The sequence below is a fragment of the Salvelinus sp. IW2-2015 genome, unplaced genomic scaffold (genome assembly GCF_002910315.2).
Source record: "Salvelinus sp. IW2-2015 unplaced genomic scaffold, ASM291031v2 Un_scaffold2744, whole genome shotgun sequence".
Lineage (NCBI taxonomy): Eukaryota > Metazoa > Chordata > Actinopteri > Salmoniformes > Salmonidae > Salvelinus > Salvelinus sp. IW2-2015.
Window position 1 is genome coordinate 723 of NW_019944047.1, and position 18,032 is coordinate 18,754.

General features: G+C 51.1%; 1 protein-coding gene and 1 long non-coding RNA gene across 2 annotated transcripts; one reads left to right on the forward strand and one right to left on the reverse strand.

Moving 5' to 3' along the window:
- Positions 1–392: 392 nt before the first annotated feature.
- Positions 393–896, reverse strand: LOC139025471 (uncharacterized). Its single transcript, XR_011477064.1, has 3 exons — positions 848–896; positions 632–671; positions 393–452 (listed from the first exon to the last, which is right to left on the reverse strand). It is a non-coding gene; the product is annotated as an uncharacterized lncRNA (long non-coding RNA).
- Positions 897–12,008: 11,112 nt separating this feature from the next.
- LOC112074659 (probable E3 ubiquitin-protein ligase HERC1) lies at positions 12,009–13,422 on the forward strand. Its single transcript, XM_024141785.2, has 2 exons — positions 12,009–12,692; positions 13,233–13,422. Exons 1-2 carry the CDS (start codon positions 12,429–12,431, stop codon positions 13,401–13,403), a joined length of 435 nt encoding a protein of 144 aa, XP_023997553.1. The 5' UTR covers positions 12,009–12,428; the 3' UTR covers positions 13,404–13,422.
- Positions 13,423–18,032: the final 4,610 nt, after the last annotated feature.

Genomic DNA, 18,032 nt, shown 5'->3' on the forward strand with positions numbered 1-18,032 from the left:
AGCCTATAACCCACCTAAACATAGACAAGATAGTTAGCCTAGTCTATAAACCCACCTAAACATAGACAGGTTAGATTTAGCCTAGCTATTTAACCACCTTAAAACATAGACCGTTCCACCAGTTAAATACACAAAAACATGAGTTTGTTAAGACAGAGCGTAGGCATCAGAATCATTAAGCCTGGAGGCCTTCTCACCAAACAGATGGTGGTGGTCTTGGTTCATCACTTGCACTGTTCCATGTGAAATTAGTTCATCCATTTAGAGAGGTACCAACATTCCTGTAATAAATCAACGTCTGCTGTATCAAAAATAAGACAGATTTTTGTTCTTAACCTGATTTTTTTTTTTCCATCTGCAAATTGCAGCTATCTCTCTGTTCAAGGTAAAGAATATGTGGTTCACTGCTCCCTAACTCTCTGTTCCAGCGAGTAAAGATATGTGTCTCACTGCTCCCTATTCTCTGTTCCAGTTTAAAGATATGTGTCTCACTGCTCCCTAAGCTCTTTTTTTCCAGGTTTCAGATATGTGTCTCACTCGCTTCCCTTATCTTCCTGTTCCAGGTTAAGATATGTGTTCTCACTTGCTCCCTATCTCTCTGTTCCAGTAAAGATATAGTGTCTCACTGCACTTCCCTATCTCTCTGTTCCAGGTAAAGATATGTTGTCTCACTGCCTTCCCTAACTCCTCTGTTTCCAGGTAAAGATTTGTGTCTCACTGCTCCCTAACTCGCTGTTCAAGGTAAAGATACTGTGTCTCACTGCTCCTAACTCGCTGTTCCAGGTAAAATATATTGTGTCTCACTGCTCCCCTAATCTCTGTTCCAGGTACAGATATGATGTCTCACTGCTCCCTAACTCTCTGTTCCAGTGTAAAGATATGTGTCTCACTGCTCCTATCTCTTGTTCCAGGTAAATATATTGTGTCTCAATGCTCCCTAACTCTCTGTTCCAGGTACAAGATTATGTTGGTCTCACTGGCTCCCTAACTTCTCTGTTCCACGTATAAAGATATGTTGTCTCACTTGCTCCCTAACTCGCTGTTCCACGGTAAATATATGTGTCTCAACTGCTCCCTAACTCTCTGTTCCACGGTACAGATATGTTATCACTGCTTCCCTCACTCTCTGTTCAGTAAAGATATGTGGTCTCACTGCTCCCTATCTCTCTGTTCCAGCGTAAAGATATGTTGTTCACTGCTCCCTAACTTCTCTGTTCAGAGTACAGATTGTGGTCTCACTGCTCCTTAATCTCTGTTCCAGGTTTAAAAGATATGTGTCTCACTGCGTCCCTAATCTCTTTCTGTTTTCAGGTAAAGATATGTGATCTCCACTGCTCCCTTAACATCTTCCTGTCTCCAGATTAAAGATAATGTGTCTCCACTGCTCCCTAACTCTTCTTTCCAGGTTAAAGATATGTGTTCTTACTCTCCCTACTCTGTTCCAGGTAAAGATATGTGGTCTCACTTGCTCCCTATACTCCTCTGTTCCAGGTTAAAGATATGTGTCTCACTGCTCCCTATCTCTCTGTTTCCAGGTAAGATTATGTGTCTCAACTGACTCACTATACTTCTCTGTTCCAGGTAAAGATTATGTGTTTCTCACTGCTCCCTAACTCTCTTGTTCAGGTAAAGATATGTGTCTCACTGCTCTCAATCTCTGTTCCAGGTAAAAGATATGCTGGTCTCATGCTTCCCTACTCTCTGTCAGGTAAAAAGAATGGTGGTCTTCACTGCTCTCTAACTCTTCTGTTCCAGGTAAAGATATGTGTCTCACTGCTCCTAATCTCTCCTGTCTCCAGGTAAAGATCTGTGATTATGCAGTATGCCGGTACACCCTCGTGACCTCCTGCCTGGTAGACCATATCTGCAGCCCCGTGGCCACAGATGCTTGGCTCGAGGCACCACACAGCTCATCAGGATCCTTGACCGCAACGAACCATGGACACACTGCATTCAACAAGATCATGAGGAGCAGGCTACCACAATAAACCCTGCTTCAGAGACTCAGCCAACCGGTACTGGAGGGGTGCGAGGTGGGAGGAGAGGAGGGGAAAGAGAGGAGAGGGGGACGAGGAAGAGGGGCGGAGGAGAGGAGAGGAGAGGGGAGAGGACGAGGGAGAGGAGAGCGAGAGGGAGAGGAGATTAGAGAAGGGGGTTTGAGGAGAGGAGAGGACATTAGAGAAGGGAGTTGAGGGAGAGGAGAGGAACATTTAGAGAAAGGGAGGTTGAGGAGAGAGAGGAACATTAGAGAAGGGAGGTTGAGGAGGACGGAGAGAGGAGGTGAGAGACTTAGAGAAGGGACGGTTGAGGAGAGGAGAGAGGAGGTGGGGGAAGTATAGAGTAAGGGAGGTGAGTAGGGGAGAGAGGAGGTGAGAGGACATTAGAGAAGGGAGGTTGGAGGAGAGGAGAGAGCGACATTTAGAGAAGGAGGTTTTGATGAGAGGGAGAGGAGGTGAGAGGACATTTAGAGAGGAAGATGAAGAAGGGGAGAGGAGGTGAGGGGACATTAGAGAAGGGAGGTTGAGGGGAGAGGAGAGGTGAGGTGAGAGGACATTAGAGAAGGGAGGTTGAGGAGGGGAGAGGAGGTGAGAGGACATTTAGAGAAGGGACGGTTGAGGAGAGGAGAGAGGACATTAGAGAAGGAGGTTGAGGAGAGGAGACGGTGAGGTGAGAGGGACATTTAGAGAAGGAGTTGAGTAGGTGAGGAGAGAGGACATAGAGAAGGGAGGATTGAGGAGAGGAGACGGAGAGGTGACGAGGACATTAGAGAAGGGAGGTTGAAGAGAGAGGAGAGGACATTAGAGGAGGGAGGTGAGGGAGAGGAGAGAGAGGTGACGAGGACATATGAAACAGATGGTTAGAGGATAGGAGAGGTGAGGTGAGAGAGGACATTAGGAAAGGGAGGTGACGGAGGGAGAGGAGGTGAGAGATGTTGGAGAAGGTGAGGTTGAGGAGAGTGGACGAGAGGAGGTGAGAGGATGTTAGAGAAGGGAGGTTGAGGGAGAGGAGAGAGGAGGTGAACAGAGGACACTTAGAGAAGGGAGTTGGGAAGCGAGAGGTGAGGTGGAGGACATTAGAGTAAGGAGGTTAGAGGAGAGGAGAGAGGGAATTAGAGAAGGAGAGTGTTGAGGAGAGGTGAGGTGAGAGGACATTAGAGAACGGGGGGTTGAGGGAGGGAGGTGAGAGGATGTTAGGAAGGGAGGTGAGGAGAGGAGACGAGGAAGGGAGAGGACATTATAGAAGGGGTTGAGGAAGAGGAGAGAGGTTGACGAGGACATTTAGAGAAGGGGATTGAGTGAGAGGAGCAGGTCGAGAGGACATTTAGAGAAGGGAGGTTGAGGAGAAGGAGGAGGTGAGGTTGAGAGGACATTTAGAGAACGGGAGGTTGAGCAGGTGAGAAACATTAGAAGAGGAGTGTTGAGGAGAGGTGAGGTTGGACCGAGACACTTAGAGAAGGGGAGGTTGATGAGAGGAGAGGAGGGCTAGAGACATTAGAGAAGGGAGGTTGAGGAGAGGTGAGGACATTGAGAGGGAGGTTGAGGAGAGGAGAGAGGACTTGTGAGAGGCATAGAGAAGGGAGGGGTTGAGGAGAGGATGCAGGTGAGGTTGGAGAGCATTAGAGAAGGGAGGTTGAAGGAGGTGAGAAAACATTAGAGGAAGGGAGGTTGAGGAGAGGACGGTGATTTGAGGATTGTTAGAGAAGGGAGAGATTGACGGGAGGAGAGGGGAGTGAGGAAGAGAACATCTAGAGGAAGGGAGGTTGAGGAGAGAGAGAGGAAGAGGACACTTAGAGGAAGGGGGTTGAGGAGGGAGAGAGCGAGGTGAGAGGACATATAGAGAAGGAGGTAGGAGAGGCAGGTGGAGGAGGACATTATTAGAAGGGAGGTTGAGGGAGAGGAGGTGAGAGGAAATTAGAGAAGGGAGGTTTGAGCGAGAGAAGAGCGAGGTGATGAGGACATTAGGAGGAAGGGAGGTTGAGGAGTGAGGAGAGGCAGGAAGGGTGGGGGGAACATTAGAGAAGGGAGGTTTGAGGAAGAGGACGATGAGGATGGTTGAGAGGGACATTAGAGCAGGTAGGTTTGAGGAGAGGAGGACGAGGACATTAGAGAAGGGAGGTTGAGGAGGTTGATCGAGGACATTAGGAGAAGGAGTTGAGGAGAGGAGAGTGAGAGGGACTTAGAGAAGGGCAGGTTTGAGGAAGAGGCAGAGGAGGTTGAGAGGACATTAGAGAAGGGAGATTGAGGAGAGGAGAGGAGGTTGAGAGGATGCTTAGAGAAGGGAGGTTGAGGAGAGAGAGAGAGGAGGTGAGAGGATGTTAGAGAAGGGAGGTTGACGGAAGTGAGAGAGGAGGTGACAGAGGACATTATGAGAAGGGAGGTCTTGAGGGAGGAGGAGAGGTGAGGTTTGAAGGGACATTAGAGAAGGGAGGTTGAGGAGAGGAGAGAGGCACATTAGAGAAGGGGAGGTAGGGAGGTGAGGTGAGAGGACATATAGAGGGAAGGGGGTTGAGGAGAGGGAGGTGATGAGGATGTTTAAGAGAAGGGGTTGAGGAGAAGGAGAGAGGAGGTGACAGAACATAGAAGGGAAGGAGAGCGTGGGAGAGAGAGAGGAGGTAGAGAGGACTTTTAGAGAAGGGAGGTTGAGGAGAGGAGAGGAGAGGTGAGGGACATTAGAGAAGGGTTGAGGAGAGGAGATGTGAGGTTGAGGCGAGGACATTAGAGAAGGGGGTTGAGGAGGTGACGAAAACATATAGAGCAAGGGAGGTTTTGAGGAGAGGTGAGCGTGAGAGGCATTAGAGAAGGGAGGTTGAGGAGAGGAGGAGCGAGGCTAGAGGACATTAGAGAAGGAGAGGTTGAGGGAAGAGGTGAGAAGGGACCATTAGAGAAGGGGAGTTGGAGGCGAGGATGAGGAGGAGGTAGAGAGGACATTTAGAGAAGGTGAGGTTGAGGAGAGGTGAGGTGAGAGGACATATAGAGAAGGGAGGTTTGATGAGTGATGAAAAACATTACGAGAAGGGAGGTTGAGGAGAGGGAGGTGAGAGGATTGTTAGAAGAAGGGAGGTTGAGGAGAGGAGAGAGAGTGACGAGGACATAGGAAGGGAAGGTTGAGGAGAGGAGAGGAAGAGGACTTAGAGAAGGGATGGTTTTGAGGAGAGGAGAGAGGAGGTGAAGAGGACATTAGAGGAAGGGAGGGTTGAAGGAGAGGGAGGTGTGAGAGGAACATTAGACGCAAGGGAGGTTTGAGGACGAGGAAGGTGACGGGGACATTAGAGAAGGGGGTTGAGGAGAGGGAGAGGAGGTGAGAGGACATTAGAGAAGGGAGGTGAGGAGAGGAGAGAGGAGGAGTGGAGGACATTAGAGAAGGGAGCTTTGAGGAGAGGAGAGAGAGAGGTGAGAGGACCATTAGAGAAGGGAGGTTGAGGAGAGGGAGAGAGGACATCTAGAGAAGCGAGGTTGACCGGAGGTGAGAGGACATCTAGAGAAGGGAGGTTGAGGAGAGGAGGTGAGAGGACATTAGAGAAGGAGGTTGAGAGAGGATGAGGAGGTGACGAGAACATTAGAGTAGGGAGATTGAGGGAGGTGAGAAAACATTAGAGAAGGTTGAGGTTAAGGAGAGGAGACGGGAGGTGAGAGGACATTAGAGCAAGGGAGGTTGAGGGAGGTGAAGAGGTGATGTGGTGAGAGGACCATGTAGAGAAGGGAGGTGAGGAGAGGAGACGCAGGAGGTGAGAGACATTAGGAAGGTGGAGGTTGAGCGAAGACGGAGGTAAGGATGTTAAGGGAAGGGAGGTTGAGGAGGAGGAGAGAGGAGGTGAGAGGACATTTTAGAGAAGGAGGTTGAGGAGAGGAGAGAGGACATTAGAGAAGGGAGGTTGAGGAGAGGAGAGAGGGTGAGAGGACATTTAGAGAAGCGAGGTTGAGGAGAGGAGAGAGGAGGTGAGAGGAATTAGAGAAGGGAGGTTGAGGCGAGAGGAGAGGAGGTGAGAGGACATTTAGAGACGGGAGGTTGAGGAGAGAGAGGACTTAGAGAAGGGAGTTGAGGAGAGGAGAGAGGACATTAGAGAAGGAGTTGAGGAGAGGAAGAGAGGAGTGAGAGGACATTGGAGGGAGGTATGAGGGACGAGGATGAGAGGACATTAGAGAAGGGAGTTTGAGGAGAGCGAGAGAGGACATTAGCAGAAGGAGAGGTTGAGGAGAGGAGAGAGGAGTGAAGAGGACATTATTGAGAAGGAGGTTGAGAAGAGGAGGATGAGGATGACGAGGACATTTAGAGAAGGAGAGGTTGAAGGAGAGGAGAGGAGAGTGAGAGGATCTTAGAGAGGGAGGTTTGACGGAGAGGAGAGAGGAGGTGAGAGGATTTTAGAGGAAGGGACGGTTGAGGAGAGTAGAGAGGGAGGTGAGAGAGACATCTAGAGAAGGGGAGGTTGAGGAGAGAGATGGTGACGGTGAGAGGACATTTAGAGAAGGGGAGGTTGAGGAGAGGAGATAGGGACATTTAGAGAAGGGAGTTGAGGAAGGTAGGTGATAGCGACTTAGAGAAGGGAGGTTTGAGGAGCAGGAGGTGACAGAGGATGTTAGAGAAGGCGAGGTTGATGGCGAGGAGAGGGAGGTGAGAGGACATCTAGAGAAGGGAGGTTGAGGAAGAGGAGAGGAAGGTGAGAGGACATTTTTTAGAGAAGGGAGGTTTGAGGAGGGAGAGGTTTGAGAGGACATTTAAGAGCAAGGAGGTTTGAGGAGAGGAGAGTGTTTAGGCGAGAGGACATTGTCAGAGAAAATGGAGGTCGAGGAGGTGCAGGAAAACATTTAGAGAAGGGAGGATTGAGGAGAGGTGAGGTGAGGTGAGGATTTAGAGAAGGGAGGTTGAGGAGAGGGAGAGGAGGCTACAGAGGACATTTTAGAGAAGGGAGGTTGAGAGAGGTGAGAGCGACCATTAGAGGAGGGAGGTTGAGGAAGAGGAGAGAGGAGGTGACGAGGACATTTAGAGAATGGAGGTTGAGGAGAGAGAGGTTGAAGGTGAGAGGACATTAGAGGAAGGGAGGTTGAGGGAGGTTGAAGAAAACATTAGAGAAGCGGAGGATTAGAGGAGAGAGGTGAAGAGGTGTTTAGAGAAGGGAGGTTGAGGGAGAGGAGAGAGGACGGTGAGGAGGACATTAAGAGAAGGAGGGTTGAGAGAGGAGAGGAGCAGGAATATAGAGAAGGGAGGTAGGAGAGGATAAGAAGAGAGGAGGTGAGATGCTTAGGAAGGGGGTTGAGGAGAGGACGGTGGAGAGGACATTAGGAGAAGAGGTTGAGGAGAGGGAGGGTGAGAAGGACATAAGAGAAGGGAGGTTGAACAGGAGCATGAGAGAGGAGGTTGACGAGGACATTAGAGAAGGGAGGTGAGGAGAGGAGAAGCGAGGTGGGTTAGAGGGACATTAGAGAAGGGAGGTTAGGAGAGAGAGAGAGGAGGTGAGAGGACATTAGGAGAGGAGAGTTGAGGAGAGAGAAGAGAGCATTTAGAGAAGGGGAGGTGAGGGAAGGTGAGAGGACTTAGAGAAGGCGAGGTTGAGGAGGAGGTTGAGAGGACATATGAGAATGGAGTTGAGGAGAGGAGAGGGAGGTTGAGATGACATTAGAGAGTGCGAGATTGAGGAGAGGAGAGGAGGTGAGAGGAGTTAGAGAAGGGAGGTTGAGGAGAGAGAGAGAGGAGGATGAGAGGAATGTTAGAGAAGGGGAGGTTGAGGAGAGGAAGACGAGGAGGTGAGGGACATTAGAGTGAAGGGAGGTTGAGGAGAGGAGAGGGTGAGGGTGATAGAGGGACATTAGAGCAAGGAGGTTGAGGAGAGGAGACGAGGACATTAGAGAAGGAGGTTGAGGAGATGTGAGGTGAGAGGACATTAGAAGAAGGGAGGTTTGAGAGACGAGGAGGTTTGAGAGGATGTTAGAGAAGGGAGGTTGAGGAGAGGAGAGAGGAGGTTGAAGGACATAGAGAAGGGAGGTTGGGAGAGGAGAGGAGGTGACCGAGGACAATATAGAGAAGAGAGGTTAGAGGAGAGGAGAGGAGAGGTGAAGAGGACATTTAGGCAAGGGAGGTTGAGGAGGAGGAAGAGGTGAGGTGAGGGGACATTAGAGAAGGGAGTTTTGAGGACGGTGAGAAAACATTTAGAGAAGGAGTTCTGAGGAAGAGTGAGGTGAGAGGAACATTATTAGGAAGGAGGTTTGAGGAGAGGAGAGGAGGCTAGAGGGACATTAGAGAAGGAAGGTTGAGGAGAGGTGACGAGGACATTAGAGAAGGGAGGTTGAGGAGAGGAGAGAGGAGGTGAAACGAGGACATTAGAGAAGGGAGGTTGAGGAGAAGAGGTGAGGTGAGAGGACATTAGAGAAGGGGGTTTGAGGAGGTGAACGAAAAATTAGAGAAGGGAGGTTTTGAGGAGAGGGAGTTGGAGATGTTACGAGAAGGAGGTTGAGGAGAGAGAGAGGATGGTGAGAGGACATTAGAGAAGGAGGCTTGAGGAGTAGGAGAGGATGAGGACTTAGAAAGGAGGTTTGAGGAGAGGAGAGAGGAGTGATTGATGAGGACATTAGAGAAGGGGTTTAGGAGAGGACGGTGAAGAGGACATTAGAGCAAGGGGCGTTGAGGAGAGGAGGTGAGAGGACATTAGAGAAGGCGAGGTGAGGAGAGGACTGAGAGGAGGTGGGACGGACATATTAGAGAAGGGGGTTGAGGAGAGGAGAGAGGAGGTGGGAGACATTAGAGAATGGAGGTGAGGAGTGGAGAGAGGAGGTGAGAGGACATTAGAGAAGGCGAGGTTGAGGAGGGAGAGAGACATTAGAGGGAAGGGAGGTTGAGGGAGTGAGAGGACATTAGAGAAGGGATGGTAAGGAGGAGGAGGTGAGTGAGGAATATAGAGGAAGGGAGGTTGGAGGAGAGGGAGGAGGTGAGAGGACATTAGAGGAGGGAGATTGAGGAGGTGAGAAAACATTTAGAGAAGGGAGGTTAAGGAGAGGAGAGAAGGAGGTGAAGAGGGACATCTAGAGAGGGGGTTGAGGAGGTGAGAGGTGAGGTGAGAGGGACATTAGAGAAGGGAGGTGAAGGAGAGGAGAGGGAGGCTGTGGAGGACATTAGAGAAGGAGGTTGAGGAGAGAGGAAGGGATGTTAGAAGAAGGGAGGCTTGAGGAAGGAGAGAGGGTGAGAGGGACATTAGAGAAGGAGGGTGAGGAGAGGAGAGAGGACATTAGAGAAGGAGGGTTGAGGAGAGGAGAGAGGAGGTGAGAGAGACATTAGCAGAAGGAGGTGAGGAGAGGAGAGAGGAGGTGAGAGGACATTTAGAGAAGGAGGTTGGGAGAGAGGAGAGGAGGTGATGAGGACATTTAGAGAAGGCAGGTTTGAGGAGAGGAGAGGACATTGAGAGAAGGAGCGTTGGGAGAGGAGGAGGTTAAATTAGAGCAAGGGAGTGAGAGAGGGAAGGAGGAGTGAGAGACATTTAGAGAAGGAGGTTGAGGAGAGGAGAGAGACATTAGAGAAGGGGTGAGGAAGAGGAAGAGAACTTAGAGAAGGGGAGGTTGAGAGAGGAGAAAGGTTGAGAGGACATTTAGAGAAGGGAGGATTGAGGAGAGGAGAGAGGAGGTGAGAGGACATTAGGAAGGAGGTTCGGAGGAGAGGAGAGAGGAGGTGAGAGGAATTAGAGAAGGAGGTTGAGGAGAGGAAGAGAGGACGGTGACGAGGCACTAGAGAAAGGGAGGTTAGGAGAGGTGACGAGGAAATTAGAGAAGGGAGGTTGAGGAGAGGATGAACGAGGAGTGAGAGGACATTAGAGAAGGAAGGTTGGGAGAGAGGAGAGGTGGAGGAGGACATTAGAGAAGGGAGGTGAGGAGAGGAAGCAGGAGGTGAGGAGACATTTAGAGAAGGAGGTTGAGGAGAGGAGAGGAAGCTTGAGAGGACATTAGAGGATGGGAGGTTGGAGGAGGTGAGAGGACATTAAGAGAAGGGAGGTGAGGAGAGGAGACTTAGAGAAGGGAGGTTGAGGAGAGAGAGAGGAGGTGAAGAGGAATTAGAGAAGGGAAGGTTGAGGAGAGGAGAGACATTAGAGAAGGAGGTTGAGGAGAGGAGAGGAGGTGAGAGGACATTTAGAAGAAGGGAGGTGGGAGAGGAGAGGAGGTGAGAGGACATTAGAGAAGGAGGTTGAGAGGGAGAGAGGAGGTGAGACAGAAGGGAGGTTGAGGAGGAGAGAGGAGGTGAGAGGATTAGAGAAGGGAGGTTGAGGAGAGGGAGGAGGTGACGAGGACATTAGAGAAGGGGAGGTTGAGGAGAGGAGATGAAGAGGTGAGAGGACATTAGAGCAAGAGGAGGTTGAGCTGAGAGGGAGAGAGGAGGTGAAGAGAGAAATTTAAGAGAAGGGAGGTTTGAGGAGAGGAGAGAGGAGGTGATGAGGACTTAGAGAAGGGAGGTGAGAGAGGAAGAGGAGGTGGAGACATTAGAGAAGGGAGGTGGGAGAGGACGAGCGCATAGAGAAGGAGGATTGCGCCCGAGAGGCGAGAGAGGACGCGTCGACGAGGACATTAAGAAGGGGGTTGAGGAGAGGACGAGGAACTTATGAGAAGGCGAGGCTTGAGGAGAGGAGGAGAGGTGACCGAGCGACCCACTTAGAGAAGGGAGTCTGAGAGAGGAGAGGAGGTGAGAGGATTAGAGAAGGGAGGTGAGGAGAGGAGAGAGGACATTAGAGAAGGGGGTTGAGGAGAGGACTGAGAGAGGTGAGGAGGGAGGTGTTGAGAGGGAGAAGGAGGTGAGAGGACATTTAGAGAAGGTGGGTTGAGGAGAGGAGAGGACATTAGAGAAGGGATTTGAGCGAGAGGAGAGGAGAGGTGAGAGGACATTAGGAAGGGAGGTTGAGAGAGGAGAGAGGAGGTGATGAGGACATTAGAGAAGGGAGGTTGAGGGAGGAGAGAGGAGGTGAGAGGACATTAGAGAGGCGAGTGAGGAGAGGAAGAGGAGGTGAGAGGAATTAGAGAAGGGAGGTTGAGGAGAGAGGGAGAAGTGACGAGGACATTTAGAGGAAGGGAGGTGAGGAGAGCGAGAGGACGGTGAAGAGGACTTAGAGAGGGAGGTTCGAGGAGGAGGGGGGGGGGGGGAAGGGAGGGGGGAGGAAGGTGAGAGGGACATTATAGAGGGGAGGTTTGAGGAGGAGGACGAGGAGGGAGAGGACATTAGGAAGGAGGTGAGCGTGGAGGAGGTGAGAAACTTAGAAAGGGAGGTTGCAGGAGGAGGAGAGGTGGTGAGGGAGACATTAGAGAAGGGAGGTGAGGAGAGGAGAGAGAGGTGAGAGGAACATTAGAGGAGGGAGGTTGAGGACGAGAACGAGAGGGAGGTGAGAGGACATTTACGAGGAAGAGAGGTTGAGAGGAGGACATAGAGAGGAGGTTGAGGAGAAGGAGAAGAGAGTACTGGTCGAGAGGCATTTAGAGCAAGGAGTTTGACGGAGAGGAGAGCGGACATTAGAAAGGGATGGGTTGAGGACCGAGGAGAGGAAAGAGGTGAGAGCGACATTTAGAGAACGGGAGTTGATGAGAGGACGAGAGAGGTGACGAGGACATTAGAGAAGGGAGGTTTGAGGAGAGGAGAGAGGAGTGAGGACGATAGAGAAAGGGAGGCTTAAAGGAGAGAGAGGAGGTGAGAGTGACATTTAGAGCAAGGGAGGTTGAGGGAGAGAGGAGAGGTTGAGAGGACATTAGAAGAGGGAGGGTTGAGGAGAGGAGAGGAGTGAGAGGATTAGAGCAAGGAGGTTTTAGGAGAGGAGGAGGGAGGTGGGGAATTACGAGAAGGGAGGTCTGAGGAGAGGAGAGGAGGTGAGAGACATTAGGAGGAGGGAGTTCGGGAGTTGAGAAAACATTAGAGAAGGCCGAGGTTAGAGGAGAGGAAAGAAGGTTGGACGGTGAGAGGACTTAGAGAAGGGAGTTGAGAGAGGAGAGAGGAGGTGAACCGAGGACATTAGAGGAGGGAGGTATGAGGAGACGAAGAGAGTAGGTTGAGAGGACATTAGAGAAGGGAGGTTGAGGAGAGGAGAGAGGAGGTGAGAGGACATTAGAGAAGGGAGGTTGAAGAGAGGAGAGGTGAGAGGACATTAGAGAAGGGAGGTTGAGGAGACATGTGTACTTCACTGTCTGCTTTGTGTCATGTCACCAAGGCAGTTTAAAGTACAGTAGACCAACAGCTCCTGTAGTAGGTGTCACATCTGGTTCTACCTTGTGTTGCTCATTGGATAAAGTTAGGGCTTGTGTTGCTCATTGGATAAAGTTGGGGCTTGTGTTGCTCATTGGTTAAAGTTAGGGCTTGTGTTTCTCATTGGATAATGTTAGGGCTTGTGTTGCTCATTGGATACAGTTAGGGCTTGTGTTTCTCATTGGATGAAGTTAGGGCTTGTGTTGCTCATATGAATTTCCCGACTTTTCCACATGTTGACCAGCCTGATTCAGGCCCACAGTCAGCACCATCACATGTACAGTAACACATCATATGACTCATCAGGTCAGAGGTTAAAGAAGAGTCGTTCGGTGCAGAGCAGAGAGGAGCATGACGCCCAGAGGGACCAGAGGGACTCGTCCAGGGACCCCCAGAGAGGAGAGGAGGAGAGGGGCCGGCCGGGACACGGGGGCCGCCAGGGGCACGGAGGTCTGGGGGATCTCTCTGACCACCACCTCAGGACCCTCTGTACAGAGGTCTGTATATCTGACGTTTTGTTGTGGTTATCAGTCTTTATTAGCCTGGGTACCATTCTGGTGTTGATATTATTCCACAATGTTTTTGGCATGAGTGTGGAATGTTAGCACAAACATACTGGTACCCAGGCTAATAGTTTTTATTTTATTAATTTGACACCGCACCATGACACCACACCATGACACCGCACCATGACACCACACCTCGACACCACACCTCGACACCACACCATGACACCACACCATCACACTGCGCCATGACACCGCACATTGACACCGCACATTGACACCACACCATGATACTCGCACCATGACGACACCGCACCATGACAACACAAGTCAGCTCTTACGTTACAGTTCAAACTAAATAAACTACAGTATGTGATGTAACATGTTACATCAGGATATTCATATTGGTAATAACTGTGTCATTTACGTGTAATATTTGTAAGTAGCCCGTTGCTCATTGTGAACTGGAGCAGCAGTTGCTATTTCAGAGGTCGCTGTCTGTTCTGAAGGCCTTTCATGTTGAACTCTCAGGTGTGGCCTGTGCTGGCGGTGATGGGGGGTGCTGACGCAGGGCTGCGTGTCGGGGGGCGCTGTGTACACAAACAGACCGGTCGGCATGCTACTCTCCTGGGCGTGGTGAAGGAGGGGAGCACCTCAGCCAAGGTGCAGTGGGACGAGGCTGAGATCACCATCAGGTATTAACATTATAGTTGACCCTGCAGGTCTTGGTAGCCTGGTCCCAGATCGGTTTGTGCTCTCTTTGTCTAATGGAATTCTCATGGCTTGACAATGGCAAGGGAATAGGCAGTAGCAGAAGCTGATCTGAGACCAGGCTAAGGTGTTGATAGAAACTGAGCTGAGACCAAGGCTAAGGTATTGATAGAAACTGATCTGAGACCAGGCTAAGGTATTGATAGAAACTGATCTGAGACCAGGCTAAGGTATTGATAGAGCTGATCTCATGGTGTGGGCGGTGTCATGGTGGTGGTGTGTGCATGGTGGTGGTGGTGGTGTGGTGTGTGTCCTCATGGTGGTGGTGGTGCTCATGGTGTGGTGGTGTCATGGTGTGGTGGTGTCATGTGTGGTGGTGTCCATGGTGTGGTGGTGTCATGGTGTGGTGGTGTCATGGTTGTGGTGGTGTCATGGTGTGGTGGTGTCAATAGTGTGGTGGTGTATTGTTGTGGTGGTGTCATAGTGTGGTGGTGTCATGGTGTGGTGGTGTCATGGTGTGGTGGTGTCATGGTGTGGGTGGTGTCATAGTGTGGTGGTGTCATGGTGTGGTGGTGTCATAGTGTGGTGGTGGTCATGGTGTGGTGGTGTCATGGTGTGGGTGGTGTCATGGTGTGGTGGTGTCATGGTGTGGTGGTGTCATGGTGTGTGGGTGTCATTAGTGTGGTGGTGTCATGGTGTGGTGGTGTCATAAGTGTGGTTGGTGTCATGGTGTGGTGGTGTCATGGTGTGGTGGTGTCATGGTGTGGTGGTGTCATGGTGTGGTGGTGTCATAGTGTGGGTGGTGTCATGGTGTGGTGGTGTCATAGTGTGGTGGTGTCATGGTGTGGGGTGTCATGGTGTGGTGGTGTCATGGTGTGGTGGTGTTCATGGTGTGGGTGGTGGTCATGGTGTGGTGGTTGTCATGTGTGGTGGTGGTCCATGGTGTGGTGGTGTCATGTTGTGGTGGTGTCATGGTGTGGTGGTGTCATAGTGTGGTGGTGTCATGGTGTGGTGGTGTCATGGTGTGGTGGTGTCATGGTGTGGTGGGTGTCATGGTGTGGGGGTGTCATGTTGTGGTGGTGTTCATAGTGTGGTGGTGTCATAGTGGTGGTGGTCATGGTGTGGTGGTGTCATAGTGTGGTGGTGTCATAGTGTGGTGGTGTCATAGTGTGGTGGTGTCATAGTGTGGTGGTGTCATGGTGTGGTGGTGTCATAGTGTGGTGGTGTCCATGGTGTGGTGGTGTCATGGTGTGGTGGTGTCATGGTGTGGTGGTGTTATAGTGTGGTGGTGTAGGTGTGGTGTCATGGTGTGGTGTCATGGTGTGGTGGTGTCATGGTGGTGGTGTCATGGTGTGGTGGGTGTCATGGTGTCATGGTGTGGTGGTGTCATGGTGTCATGGTGTGGTGTGGTGTGTCATGGTGTGTGGTGTCTGGTGTGGGTGGTGTCATGGTGTGGTGGTGTCATGGTGTTGTGGTGTCATGGTTGGTGATGTATGGTGTGGTGGGTGTCATGGTGTGGTGATGTCTTGGTGTGGTGGTGTCATGTGTGTGGTGGGTCATGGTGTGGTGGTGTCATGGTGTGGTCGTGTATTGTTGTGGTGATTGTCATGGTGTGGTGGTGTCATGGTGTCATGGTGGTGGTGGTGTGTCATGGTGTTGTGGTGTCATGGTGTGGTGATGTATTGTTGTGGTGGTGTCATGGTGTGGTGTGTGTCATAGTGTGGTGGTGTCATGGTGTGGTGGTGTCATGGTGTGGTGGTGTCAGTGTGGTTGGTGGTCATGGTGTGGTGGTTGTCATGGTGTGGTGGTGTATTGTTGTGGTGATGTCATGGTGTGGTGGTGTCATGGTGGTCATGGTGTGGTGGTGTCATGGTGTGGTGGTGTCATAGTGTGGGGGTGTCAATGGTGTGGTGGTGTCATGGTGTAGTGGTGTCATGGTGTGGTGGTGTCATGGTGTGGTGATGTCATAGTGTGGTGGTGTCCATGGTGTGGTGGTGTCATAGTGTGGTGGTGTCATGGTGTTGGTGGTGTCATAGTGTGGTGGTGTCATGGTGTGGTGGTTGTCATGGTGTGGTGGTGTCATAGTGTTAGTGGTGTCATAGTGTGGTGCTGTCATAGTGTGGTGTGTCATGGTGTGGTGTCATGGTGTGGTGGTGTCATGTTGTAGTGATGTCATAGTGTGGTGGTGTCATGGTGTGGTGGTGTCATGGTGTGGTGTCATGTGTGGGTGTGTTATAGTGTTGGTTGGTGTCATGGTGTGGTGTCATGGTGTGGTGGTGTCATGGTGGTGGTGTCATGATGTGGTGGTGTCATGGTGTCATGGTGTGGTGGTGTCATGGTGTCATGGTTGTGGTGTGGTGGTGTCATGGTGGTGTGGTGTCATGGTGTGGTGGTGTCATGGTGTTGTGGTGTCATGATGTTGTGGTGTCATGGTATGGTGATGTATTTGTGTGGTGGTGTCATAGTGTGGTGTGTCATAGTGTGGTGGTGTCATGGTGTGGTGGTGTCAATGGTGTGGGTGGTGTCATGGTGTGGTGGTGTCATGGTGTGGTGGTGTCATGGTGTGGTGGTGTATTGTTGTGGTGGTGTCATGGTGTTGGTGGTGTCCTGGTGTCATGGTGTGGTGGGTGTCATGGTGTGTGGTGTCATAGTGTGGGGGTGTCATGTTGTGGTGGTGTCATGGTGTAGTGGTGTCATGGTGTGATGGTGTCATGGTGTGGTGATGTCATAGTGTGGTGGTGTCATGGTGTTGGTGGTGTCATGGTGTGGTGGTGTCATGGGTGTCATAGTGTGGTGTGTCATGGTGTGGTGTGTCATGGTGTGGTGTCATGGTGTGGTGGTGTCATGGTGTGGTGATGTCATGGTGTGGTGTTGTTTCATGGTGTGGGATGTCATGGTGTGGTGGTGTATTGTTGTGGTGGTGTCATGGTGTGGTGGTGTCATGGTTGTGGTGGGTATTGTTGTGGTGGTGTCATGGTGTGGTGGTGTCATAGTGTGGTGGTGTCATGGTGGTGGTGGTGTCATGGTGTGGGGGTGTCATGGTGTGGGGGTGTCATGGTGTATTGTTGTGGTGGTGTCATGGTGTATTGTGTCTGGTGGTGTGGTGGTGTATTGTTGTGGTGGTGTCATCGTGTAGTGGGTGTCATGGTGTGGTGGTGTCATAGTGTGGGGGTGTCATGGTGTGGTGGTGTATTGTTGTTGGTGGTGTCATGGTGTGGTGGTGTCATAGTGTGGGGGTGTCATGGTGTGGTGGTGTCATGGTGTGGTGGTGTCATGGTGTGGTGATGTCATAGTGTGGTGGTGTCATGGTGTAGTGGTGTCATAGTGTGGTGGTGTCATGGTCTGGTGGTGTCATGTGTAGTGATGTATAGCTGTGGTGGTGTCATGGTGTGGTGGTGTCATGGTGTGGTGGTGTCATGGTGTAGTGGTGTCATAGTGTGGTGGGTCATGGTGTAGTGTGTCATGGTGTGGTGGTGTCATGAGTGTGGTGGTGTCATGGTGTAGTGATTGTCATAGTGTGGTGGTGTCATGGTTGTGGTGTCAGTGTGTGGTGGTGTCATGGTGTGGTGGTGTCATGGTGTAGTGATGTCATAGTGTGGTGGTGTCATGGTGTAGTGGTGTCATAGTGTGGTGGTGTCATGGTGTGGTGGTGTCATGGTGTGGTGATGGTCATGGTGGTGGTGTCATGGTGTGGTGGTGTAGTGGTGTGGTGATGTCATGGTGTGGTGGTGTCATGGTGGTGGTGATGTCTTGGTGTGGTGGTGTATTGTTGTGGTGGTGTCATGGTGTAGTGATGTCATAGTGTGGTGGTGTCATGGTGTGGTGGTGTCATGGTGTGGTGGTGTCATGGTGTGGTGGTGTCATGGTGTAGTGGTGTCATAGTGTGGTGGTGTCATGGTGTGGTGGTGTCATGGTGTGGTGGTTCATGGTGTGGTGGTGTCATGGTGTGGTGGTGTCATAGTGTGGTGGTGTCATGGTGTGGTGGTGTCATAGTGTGGTGGTGTCATAGTGTGGTGGTGTCATGGTGTGGTGGTGTCATGGTGTCATGGTGTGGTGGGTGTCATAGGGTGGTGGTGTCATGGTTGTGGTGGTCTCATAGTGTGGTGGTGTCATGGTGTGGTGGTGTCATGGTGTGGTGGTGGTCATAGTGTGGTGGTGTCATGGTGTGGTGGTGTCATGATGTTGTGGTGTCATGGTATGGTGATGTATTGTTTGTGGTGGTGTCATAGTGTGATGGTGTATTGTTGTGGTGGTGTCATGGTGTGGTGGTGTCATGGTGTGGTGGTGTCATAGTGTGGTGGTGTCATGGTGTGGTGGTGTCATGTGTGGGGGTGTCATAGTGTGGTGGTGTCATGTGTGGTGGTTCATAGTGTGGTGGTGTCATGGTGTGGTGGTGTCATGATGTTGTTGGTGTCATGGTATGGTGATGTATTGTTGTGGTGGGGTGTTCAATAGTGTGATGGTGTATTGTTGTGGTGGTGTCATGGTGTCATAGTGTGGGGTGTCATAGTGTTGGTGGTGTCATGGTGTGGCTGGTGTCATGGTGTCATAGTGTGGTGGTTGTCATGGTGTCAATAGTGTGGTGGTGTCATAGTGTGGTGGGTGGTCAATGGTGTATAG